This window comes from Schistocerca americana, chromosome 1 (genome assembly GCF_021461395.2).
Source record: "Schistocerca americana isolate TAMUIC-IGC-003095 chromosome 1, iqSchAmer2.1, whole genome shotgun sequence".
Lineage (NCBI taxonomy): Eukaryota > Metazoa > Arthropoda > Insecta > Orthoptera > Acrididae > Schistocerca > Schistocerca americana.
This window is the reverse complement of record NC_060119.1, coordinates 764,398,249-764,410,612: the sequence shown is the minus strand read 5'-3', so window position 1 is coordinate 764,410,612 and position 12,364 is coordinate 764,398,249. Positions and strand designations below refer to the sequence as shown.

The 12,364-nt window shown below is 37.1% G+C and overlaps 1 protein-coding gene across 2 annotated transcripts in view; it reads right to left on the bottom strand.

Annotated features, from left to right (window-relative positions):
• LOC124611858 overlaps positions 1-7,135 on the bottom strand; it is a 42,206-nt gene extending 35,071 nt beyond the window's left edge. Inside the window, exons 1-2 of one of the 2 annotated variants that reach the window (XR_006979506.1) lie at positions 7,008-7,135; positions 4,898-5,073 (exon numbers count right to left, since the gene is read on the bottom strand). Coding sequence is in view for 1 of the 2 variants with exons in the window: in XM_047140280.1 (XP_046996236.1) it covers positions 7,008-7,011 (4 nt within the window). In the remaining variant the exon portion in view is untranslated. The remainder of the gene's footprint in view (positions 1-4,897; positions 5,074-7,007) is intronic. The other variant, XM_047140280.1, reaches the window with a different exon arrangement.
• Between the last annotated feature and the right edge of the window lie 5,229 nt (positions 7,136-12,364).

Genomic DNA, 12,364 nt, shown 5'->3' with positions numbered 1-12,364 from the left:
ACTAGCCGGGACTGATGACCATAGACATTAAGTCCCATAGTGCTCAGAGCCAGCCTCACTAGCCATTCTTACTACTGATAACTAGACTGAATGATTGAAAAGTTCTGCCAGCTACAAGGTAAGCAGCAGTGTTTGTTGTTGTTTTGAAAGGGATATAGTAATGGACTGTAATTAGAACTAAGTGCAGCAGAGGTAGGTAACTAGAGGTGGTATACAAGGGAAATCAAATTGAAGGCAATATTATAGAAAGATAAGAGGACATAGATGAAAATGAGATGGGAGATGTAATACTGAAAGAAGAATTTGACAGAGCACTGAAATATGTAAGTCATAACAAGGCCCCTGGAGTTGACATTCCCTCAAAACTGTTGATATCCTTCAGAGAGCCATCCATAACAAAACTGTTCTACCTGTTTGGTGGTGTTTGGGACAGATAAACTTGGACTTCATGACAAATGCAATAATTCCAAAGAAAGCAGGTGCTAACAGGTGGGAATATTGCCCGACTATCAGTTTAGTAAGTCACAGTTGCAAAATACTGTCACATAATACTAACAGAACAATGGAAGAACTGGTGGGAACCGACCATGGGGAAGATCAAAATGGGTTCTGAAGGAATGTAGAAACAGATGAGGCTATATTAACTGTACAATTTCTTTTCAGTAGATGGGTTAAGGAAAGGCAAACTTATTTTTATAGCATTTGTAGACTTGGAGAAATTCTGAAAGTAGCAGCTGTAAAATATAGAGAGTGAAAGGTTACTTACAACTTGCACAGAAATCGGATGGCAATTATAAGGGTTGAAGGGCTTGTAAGGGAAACAATAATTGAGGAGGGAGTGAGACAAGGTTATAGCCTATCCCTGACAAAATTCAATCAGTACATGAAGCAAGCAGTAAAGGAAGTGAAAGAAAAATTCAGAGAAGGAATTAACCTTTGAGATTTGCCTATGATGATGTCATTCTGTCAGAGACAGCAAGGGATTTGGAAGAGGAGTTGAATGGAAGTGAAAGTGTCTTGAAAGGAGGATATAAGATGAGAAACAACAAAAGAAGAACAATGGTAAGGGAATGTAATCAAATCAAGTCACTTGATGCTGAGGGAAATCAGATTGGGGAATGAGACTCTAAAAGTAGTAGCACACTTTTGCTAATCGGTAGTAAAATAACTAATTCTGATTGAAGTAGTGAAAATATAAAATGTAGAATGGCAACAGCAAGAAAATTATTTCTGAAGAAGAGAAATTTGTTACCACTGAATACAAATTTAAGGGCTAGAAAGTCTGTTTTGCAAGTGTTTGTCTGGAGTGTAACCTTGTATGAAAGTGAAATATGAATGATAAGCAGGTCAGACAAGAAGAGAACAGAAGCTTTTGAAATGTAATGCGACAGAAAAATGCTTAAAATTAGATGGGTAGATTGTGTAACTAGCGAAGTGATACTGAATATAATTGGAAAGAAAAGAAATTTGTGGCCTAACTTGGCTAAAAGAAGGGATCGGTTGATAGGATATGTTCTGACGCATTAAGGAATCATCAGTTTGTTATTGGAGGCAAGTGTGGGGGATAAAAATTGTAGAGCGAGACCAAGAGATGAACACAGTAAGCAGGTACAGATGGATGTTGGTTGTGGTAGATGTTTGGATATGAAGACGCTTGCACAGGATAGAGTAGCATGGAGAGATGCATCAAATTAGTATTTGGATGGAAATCTGCAGCAGCTACAGCTAACTGTGGAAAATACCAATGTAGTCAAGTAAAAGTTATGCTACTAACAGAATAGACAGAACTGAGCATCTTTGAGCATTTTCCATGTAATTGATGTTATAAAAGCAGAAAAACATCAGCTAACTTGTAAAATGGAAAATGCAGCAGCTTTTTTTGAGCTGGGAGCTTTCTTTCTAATTTCATTGATTACATTTAACTGACAAAAGCAAAAATAGCATTAGTCTCTATAGTGGTAGTTTACTATTGGTACAGTATGCTGATTAAGTTTATAGGCTATGATTTCTGCCTTTTGTAAATGTATGGCTTGACTCATTCCATGTACCTGGAATTCTTATTTTTGAAGGAGTATAGAGAAAAGCAATGGATGAATGAATGCCCTAAAGTCTCTGGCTCAGAGAACATCCATTCTGGCTCACTCTATTTAGATTATAAACACTCTACATGCTCAATATCCTGTATGATTTAGAATTTGAGCCTACTATTCATCATCACTGTATTATACTCTGATTTATATCTATTAATCTATGTTATTTGGCTCCTAAACTTTTGTCTAACAATAATGTAGTCCAGATGAATCTTCATGAGTTCCTAGTCTTTTTCAAATACTTCTTCATCTTTTGTGGTTTTGAAAGAGTACATTTGCTGTAGCCAATTGAAACTGAAAATTAAAACAGAATTCTAAAAGCACTCCTCCCCCTGAACCCCCTCTCCAGTTCTGCCTTCCTTTCTCTCCCCCTCCTCTTTATTTCACTCACTCAGTGCAAATGATTTTTTAGTTGGAAGCAGGTAGGAGGGGAAGCACACAAAATAAATGGTCACGGCACCTCCCGTAACTTGAAAATGAACAACAAAGAAGCAAAATCACACCACTATGTAACAAATAAGTTTCTAATCCCAAAGTTATTTGCAAATTTCTCAGTGCTTCATCAAAATGTGCAGTCACTGACAAATAAAGTTAGTGAACTTCAAGTTCTTCTAGAGACTGAAATAAAATTTGTTTCTGTACTTTGCATAACACAACATTGGCTTGAAGAAGTAAAACTAAAAATGCTGTCTGCAAGATTTTGTGTTAGGTAGCTATTTCTGTGGAGCTATACAGACCAAACAATGGAAAATCCAGGATGGACTAGAGAAGGAAAGATGCTGCTCACCATATAGTGGAGATGCTGAGTCGCTATAGACACAACAAAAATATTCACACAATTATAGCTTTCAGCCATTCCACACACACACGCACACACACACACACACACACACACACACACACACACACACACACACACAAAAGCAACTTGCACACACATCTGCAGTCTCAGACAACTGAAACCATGAACTCGGCATATCCATTATATGATGAGTAGCAACTTTCCTTCTCTAATATTGAACTATACAGACCCATAAAGGAAGTTATATATATATATATATATATATATATATATATATATATATATAATGGAAGGAAACATTCCACGTGGGAAAAATTATATATAAAAACAAAGATGAGGTGACTTACCGAACAAAAGCGCTGGCAGGTCGATAGACACACAAACAAACACAAACTCACACACAAAATTCAAGCTTTCGCAACAAACTGTTGCCTCATCAGGAAAGAGGGAAGGAGAGGGGAAGACGAAAGGAAGTGGGTTTTAAGGGAGAGGGTAAGGAGTCATTCCAATCCCGGGAGCGGAAAGACTTACCTTGGGGGGAAAAAAGGACAGGTATACACTCGTACACACGCACATATCCATCCACACATACAGAGTGGATGGATATGTGCGTGTGTACGAGTGTATACCTGTCCTTTTTTCCCCCCAAGGTAAGTCTTTCCGCTCCCGGGATTGGAATGACTCCTTACCCTCTCCCTTAAAACCCACTTCCTTTCGTCTTCCCCTCTCCTTCCCTCTTTCCTGATGAGGCAACAGTTTGTTGCGAAAGCTTGAATTTTGTGTGTGAGTTTGTGTTTGTTTGTGTGTCTATCGACCTGCCAGCGCTTTTGTTCGGTAAGTCACCTCATCTTTGTTTTTTATATATATATATATATATATATATATATATATATATATATATATATATATATATATATATATATATATATATAAAAAAGTGGTATAAAGTTTGCGCACATTCTTTTCCCAAAAGATATATGTAAAGAAAGAGGTTTAGAGATATCTTGAGTTGAATTTTTAGCTAAAAATGTAGCTATTATTTGCTTGTATAGGGCTCCAACAGGTAATACACCTACCCTGTTAACAGGTTTGGAATCATACTTCCACATCTTAACAAAAAAGGTGCAAAAATCTCATTAGGTATGGGGATTTTAATATTAACTTTCTGAAAGACTCAAAACAAAAGACTGATCTTTTAAACCTCCTTTTAACTTTTAATTTAAAGCCTAAAATAGAAGTAGCAATATCAGTGTCAACCATTGACCAAATGTTTACAAATATGTCATGTAAATACAATACAAAAACTTTAAATACAAGCTTTGGGGATCACAATGCACAAATAATTTCTGTAGAACTAAAAACCATTGCCAACTTTTAAAACTGTCTGTATCAGCTGTTGTTAGGAGCTATAATGAACAAAATATAAATTCCTTTGTGCAGTCCCAAACCAGGGAAAAATGGGAAGAAGTTTACAACATCGAGGCACAATGAAAAGTTCAATGCTTTCAGTAATATCTCCTGCTATTACTTTGCGCTATGTCCCACTCTCCCCCCAAAAAGAAAAATAATTAAATAAAATAAAGCAGAAAAATCAGAAAAGTAGTTGGACCACACCAGGCATACTCATATCACTTAAGAAAAGGAGATTTCTGTATTAAGTATTAAAACAAACTGAAAAACCAACAGATTTTGATGCTTATTTTGGGAGATATAAGCATATCCTAAGTAAAGTGATTAAAATATCTAAGAAACTGACAAATGAGAATTCTGTAAAAAGTGCCCCAAACAAAACAAAGGCTATGTGGGACATAGTAAGAAAAGAAACAGGAAAACAATGTAAAAACACCATGATATTGACTTACTGGAGAACTCAACCAACATATCAGACCAATAAAAAGTTGCAAATAGATTTAACTCCTACCTTACAGAACTAGAAGAAAATCTTATCAAAAGTCATCCTCCAAACGCTAGGAAATTACAAGTTCCAAACAGTTTAAACAAGTACCTTTTCTTATATCCAACAGATCGGAAAGGAGTATCAAATGTCAATAGAGGACTAAAATCAAAATTATCATCTGGCATTGAAAACATCCCTGGTGGTATTTTAAAGAAATGCTCAGTAGTAATAGCAAAACCATTTCCAGATGTTTTGTAATTCCTCACTGGCTTCTGGGATTTTTTCTGAAAAGTTGAAAATAGCAAAAGTGAGGCCTGTGTTTAAAAAAGGTCAAAGAATAAAGGTAAAAATTACAAACCAATCTCTTTGCTGTCTGGCTTTTCTAAAATATTAGAAAGAAATTTATAGGAGGCTGGTCCATTTTGTAGAAGAAAATAACCTCTTCTCGAAATCACAGTATGGTTTCTGTAAATGTAGGTCCACAGAAACTGCCATCTTTGATTTTGTAAATGAAGCCCTGACCTCAGTAGACCATAAACAACCCTTACCTGCTGTATTTTTGGAACTCACCAAAGCTTTTATGTCATAAACCATAAACCACTACTCTCAAAATTGGAATTTGTTGGTGTCAGAAGACTGAGACACAAATGAATGCAATCCTTTCTGAACAACAGACAACAAATAGCAGAACTGAAATATCAGCTAGGAAATAACACACACATGTATCAGGGGAACAGCATGTTAAATAAGGTGTGCCCCTAGGCTCCATTCTAGGTCCAGTCTTGTTCCTCCTGTTTATAAATGATGTAAAGTCAGCAACCCATTCCCAGACTTGTATAAAATTTACAGATGACACCAACATTCTGATAGAAGGGAAGACTGCAGATGGACTGGAGAATGAAATAAAAGTTTGTATGTTCCACACAACTGTTTGGTCTCCAGGAACAGTCTTATCATAAATGTCGAAAAGAAAGTAACAATGTGTTTACATACAATTTAAAAGATACAGCCCTCGAGCCCTATTATAATGTTATGTGAAAAAAATTAGAAACCATAAACAGCACTGAAATTCTTGAAATATGGATCCAAGAAAACATAAAGTGGGACAAACATATAAGCTTCATCAATAAGAAATTAAGTACAACCTGCTATTGCTTGAAAATTCTTACTGGCTACATGACACAAAAAATGATTAAAAAAATATCTTATGCACAGGAGGAATCACTGTTGAAATATGGCATAATATTTTGGGGCAACTCACCTGTCAGTAGAGGTTGCTTCACTGTCCAAAAACAAATTATAAGGCACATAGTAAATGTAACTACTAGAAGCTCATGCAGGCCACTATTTGAGAACCTACGATTTCTTCCACTACCTTACTTATACATTTTGGAAGTTACATCTTTCATTAAGAAAATAACGGACACTGAAGACCAGGTAGTGCAAAAAAATGAAGCAGTTCATAAGTACAATAAATGGCAGAAAATGGAACTGTATAGCGAATGTGCAAAAACAAAACTTAGTCAAGATGGGTTGCAACTAGCAGGGAAAAAACCTTACAGCAAGTTACCACACCACATTAAGGCACAAAAAAAATGTAAGGAATTTTAAAATGTCTCTAAAAATGTACATTTAAATAAAACTTAAACTATATAGAAGTTAGTGAAGCTAGCTGCTTCTAAAATCTGTACAAGTTCCTGTAGAATACTTCAGTCAGTAACATATAAATTGTAAATATTTTCTAATCTTTAAATTTGTGTCTTTCATATGAATGCAAAAGCTGTAAATTATAGTCATGAAGATGCTACAAAAACTATAAATATTACTCTGCTTCTTTAGTAGTAAAATTACTTGTTGTTAATTCATAAGAAAAGTTTCATGATTTAACATGAATTTGTTCATGATTTAACGTAAAATTGTTTCACACACTTATGTATAAAAAAAAGCTATGATCAATCTTGAGAAGAGCATGAAGACAATAATCTGTATGTATACATATGCTTACAGCTTTATGTAAGTGAGCTTATTTATATTTTAGTAAATATAAATTTATAATCATCATATTAATTCATGTTGTCTCATCTCATCATCTCACAAAAACTGACTTGTCCAATATCAGTTTGTAACTATGTACAAAAATGATGACGTGGACCAATAAAACAATCAATTAAATTTTGATCCATTTTCAAACATTTTATCAGTTACATAATTTACTCACGCATTTTCACTTTTTAATGAGGCACAATTTTATGTCATGCACATGTAAACATTTGCAGTTGTGGCTGGTTCTGACATCATTTCAGTCCCAAAAAGTAACACACTGTCACTTGCATGGCTCATGTTAATACACTGTTATCTATCTTCTCAGATGAAATATGTCTGCTCTTTTTTTTAACTTCACATTTGGTGTGTCTAATTTTAGCCTCTCTGTCATATTCCCAGTTCACTGACAATACTACTGTGACTGTTAGGCATTTAACGTCTTAACCGTATTTTTCAGAATCCAAATTTTCAAGGCATCAGTTTAAAATAGTGAGGTAATATAGCTTTTGTTATTGCAGTGGGATGTAAGTGCTTTTCTTAAGTTGTTGAGTGGTTCTGTAGTGGCTGTAAAGCTTTTATATCAACTGTTGTAATGAGACTTGCAATAACCTGTGGCTCTGTATCTAATAATAGTCTTATTGATGAGTTCCTGCAAGATAACAGCTTTCAATTATCTCGGTTATTAGTCATACCAGAAGTAATTTCAGATACTAGACACTAGGGTGGCAGTTGAACTGACACCATGTACATTTTATGGGTTCCTTTTCATAATGAAAGTATGTCTGATACTCAAATAGCTTTGGGTAATTTAATAGAGGATGTTCTTTACTCACATGTGACCTTTGAAATATGGCAGTTTTGTCCTTTATTTCTTTACACGGTGTGTGTCACCATTGATAGTGAGAAACAAGGACACTGTAGACAGCAGTTCAGCTTGCACAAGGAAGTTGTCTTTGCTATTTTTAGTTCACCATGAAGGGTTGTTTAGTGCACACGTATTGGGGTAGTATCTCCACATTGTAATAAACAGCATTTCAACAACCTAAATCTGCATTCTGCAAATCACTGCAAGCATTTCCTCCAGGAAGTTCTACTGTGGTGATACTACAATGAGCAACAGCAGTTCCTACAACTTAATCAGTATGCTTTGTCTGATTGTCTTCATTTGACGATGGAGTCTTCTCACAGTTGCCACTTGTGTGTACAACAAGTTTGAGAAAATAAGTCTCATGGCGCTTCATATGATGTTTCTCAGCACACAGATCAACCTACATTATATGTGAAACATAACAGTGACACTCTTCCATACCATACCATTGATTCTGACAATGATTTAGATGTGCATGAACAATGTGTAATGATGTTTGATCTCCTTGGTGATTTTGGTCATGAGTGTACTCTATCTTCCCAACAACAAGACCATGTTTCTCAGCCTATTACTGGCCTAAACAATCTCATGTCATCGGATTTTACTAGTCCACTTTCCAGCCACATCCACTCGCAACTCCATGTGAGGCCCAGCTGGCTGAGCCATGGGAGAAGATTTCTGAGTTACCACCTGTGCTTTTCATGGTCACAGGGATTTTTGGTTTATCAGCCATGTTGCATGTGGCCACAGGGATGTTGTCCACTACCTCCCTGACTACATGACCCAGGAACTCAACAACAAATTTTTTGTGAGGTATATGTACAACAAAGGTTTCATCCCAAGCTATACCATTCCAACCAGAAAACTTGGCAACATGGTTTGCAACCACTGACACCATTCTACAGAGCCATCTCTGACAACACTGCCAAGTTTCTCACTCTGTTGAATGACACAGAAGAGCATGCCCACATTATCAGTAACATCATAATATCATCTCCACCTAACAGTAGATTTGAAGCTGCCAAGGAGGCATTGCTCCACCAGTTTGCAAAAAGCAGCAGAGCAACTGTTGCATCAGGTGATTTACAAGAAAACACTTGACAACAGAACATCATCTCAGCTTTGGAAGCATCTCTGTACAGCCAGACATTATGCTTTGAACACAATGGCTCATCAAACTACCACCAAGTATCCAGTTGGAAATGATCTTGCATGAAAATGAAACAATAGAATGCAGTTTAGTCCTAGCCAACAACCTTTTTGAAATTCTGAAATGCAACATTACTGGACAACAATGCAAATACATTCCTGAAGAGATGCTTCCAAAGCTGAGATGATTTTCTGTTGTCAAGTGTTTTCTTGTAAATCACCTGATGCGACAGTTGCTCTGGTGCTTTTTGCAAACTGGTGGAGCAATGCCTCTTTGGCAGCTTCAAATCTACTATTAGGTGGAGATGATATTATGATGTTACTGATAATGTGGGCATGCCCTTCTGTGTCATTCAACAGAGTGAGAAACTTGGCGGTGTTGTCAGAGATGGCTCTGTAGAATGGCATCAGTTGGCAGCAGTCATGAACAACCAACATAATCCAGCTCTTCCAGACTCACATAGCACTGATGTCACTAGTGCGACACGCTGCCCATATTTGCTAACAGTCAATGTGATCCAAATGGTTCCATACATTCACAATTATGATGCCAGGAGCCCCCACCATGAGGATGCTGACCTTCATCCAGCCACAACAAACATGCCTCCTTGTAGTGACAACATTCTGCTGACAGGCCCACTGACGCAATCTCGGCTGTTTCGATTTCACACTCTCTTCGGCAACAAAGTGTATAACTGCTCTACACCATGTAACCACCCAACTGCAAGATGCAATCCAGATCATAGTGCACAAAGCTGTCACCCACACCTCAGACACATGGACCAAACCAAATTTTCACAGACTCTAAGTGACTGCAGTAGGCTCTATGTGCTGGATTTCTTAACAAATTGATACTATGATTGACACCAGCTCGGAAGTCAGGAACATTCCCAGCAAGAACATGCCAACAGAGCTACCTTTTGGCCATCCAACTATGTTCTGTGGAAGACTCTCATATCAAACTTTATGAAACTGTCAAATGCACCGTAGACCTTGGCCTCCGTGAAAAATTTTCATGACAATTTGTGGTTATGGATGTTTGTCAACCAATCTTGGGTGCAGATTTTCTCTGGCACTTTCATCTATCCCTTATCTGACATGAGGAACTCTCCAGCAAAACAAAAACAGAGAATCTGCACACAGCATCGGCAGTAGTCATCTAGTAGATGCACATCCAGTTTTGTAGAACATCAGTCTGCACGGACCTTCAACATGCACTATACACAAACCACTGCCTACACTACTATATATCATGGACAAAATTCCTTGATATCTCAGTGTCTGACAACCTAAAATGCAATCAAATTGTGATTTTGACAATCCAACTACAAATATAGTACCAGATATTGCATAGTATTACTCCTCAGTGTCTAGCAGAATACTTTTCTCAGTCATTCAACAAAACATTGATGAAGTGTCAGTTATAGAAAAGTATGACAAGCAGAAATTATGTATCTTCTGGTAAACCTTGCGGGATGTAAGGTCGTGGTCCATGAAACTCTTCAGCTGAAGAGTTTCATGGACCACGACCTTACATCCCGCAAGGTTTACCAGAAGATATTTCATCCGGTCGTGAAAGCCTTCATAGAAATTAGGTAAACTAAAAATTCAAAACTTTGCAATGGTTCTCACACTTATATGACACTGTACTTAAGAGTATTTGTGACTAATAATAACAATTAGTTTCAGATGGACTGAGCTCTACCCAACCATAAGAGACCACCTAAATGTTACAGTCACACAATCATTTAATGCACACAAGTACTTTAGTCAGAAGCAGCCAGTTCAGAAAAAAAATAACTTTTTGTTACAAATATTTAGTTCACAAAGGAAGGAGAGGTGGAGGTATAAAATTCCTGATTTTCAAATATTGTACCACTGTTCAAAATTAAATCCCAAACATCAGGACAATCTCTCATGGAAGTGAGAGCACATTCTCTTTGATTTTATTTTATTTACATTTATTTCTGAATGTAGACATAAGATGATGACTTTTAAATGTCGTATTGTTTACAAAGGTATAGTACATATCACACTGCATTAGTGTGCAAAGGTTTAATACGTACACATTTATCTACAAAGATTAATACATAATATACTCTATGTGATCAAAAGTATGTGGACACCCCCCAAAAACATACGTTTTTCATGTTAGGTGCATTGTGCTGCCACCTACTACCATGTACTCCATATCAGCAACCTCAGTAGTCATTAAACATCATGAGAGAGCAGAATGGAGCACTCCATGGAACTCACGGACTTCGAACGTGGTCAAGTGATTGGGTGTCACTTGTATCATGTGTCTGTATGCAAGATTGCCGCACTCCTAAACATCCTTAGGTCCACTGCTTCTGATGTGGTAGTGAAATAGAAACGTGAAGGGACATGTACAGCATAGAAGCGTACAGGCTGACTTTGTCTGTTGTGTGACAGAGATTGCCGACAGTTGAAGAGGGTTGTAATGTGTAATAGGCAGACATCTATCCAGACCATGGGCATTCCCAGCGAGGGGCAGGGGGGGGGGGCACCTGCCCCCCCCCCTCCCCCCAGAAGATATTCGCAGTTTTTTACTAGTTTACTGTTTTATTTAATAAGAAATGCTGCATGTTTTCTCGGATTGTACAAGTGCATTCTTGTATTTAAAATGTTTATTAAAAGCAGTTTTTCAATGGTTTACTGTTTTATTTAATAAGAAGTGCAGTATGTTGTCTCGAGTCCTTGTTTCCTGAGACTGGTATGACCTGCCCCCCCCCCCCCCCCCCCAGCCCCTAGTTCAGATCCTGGGTATGCCCTTGATCCAGACCATCACACAGGAATTCCAAACTGCATCAGAATCCACTGCAAGTACTATGACAGTTAGGCAGGAGGTGAGAAAACTTGGATTTCATGGTTGAGCGGCTGCTCATAAGCCACACATCACACCAGTAAATGCCAAACGATGCCTTGCTTGGTGTAAGGAGTGTAAACATTGGATGACTGAACAGAGGAAAAACATTGTGTTTATTATTTATCAATTTTGTGATCAGACCCTGAAGGTTTGATCATATTAAATGTGACCTTCTTTCAAGTACAGCACTGCATATACAAATAAAAAGTCACTCACATAAAGTTAAATGCATGTTTACTCAGAAATGAATGATTTCTGATTTACGTTATTATGATACAGCAGGTCATAATGATCATACAGACAACTTTCCTCACTATGTTTGAATTAGGATGCTTGTTGTTTGTTTGGTTCAACCTTTTTCTAGAATACAAAGAATGCTTTCTGAAACAGCTTGTATAACAGAAAGTTTTTGTTTAATAGCTGCATTTATGAAAACGTAATCATTGAAAAATTTGCAAAATCATCAATATGAAAACTTGAAGTAGCTGCTGGCCATGGATGTCAACAACAGTAAACCTTAAAGAATAACAACCTGAAAGCATGCCCTTCTGCACATGCATGAGTTATTGCCGTCTAGTACACAGTCTTGGATTCATGGGAGTTTAGAACTGCTTTCTATTTTTGAGTG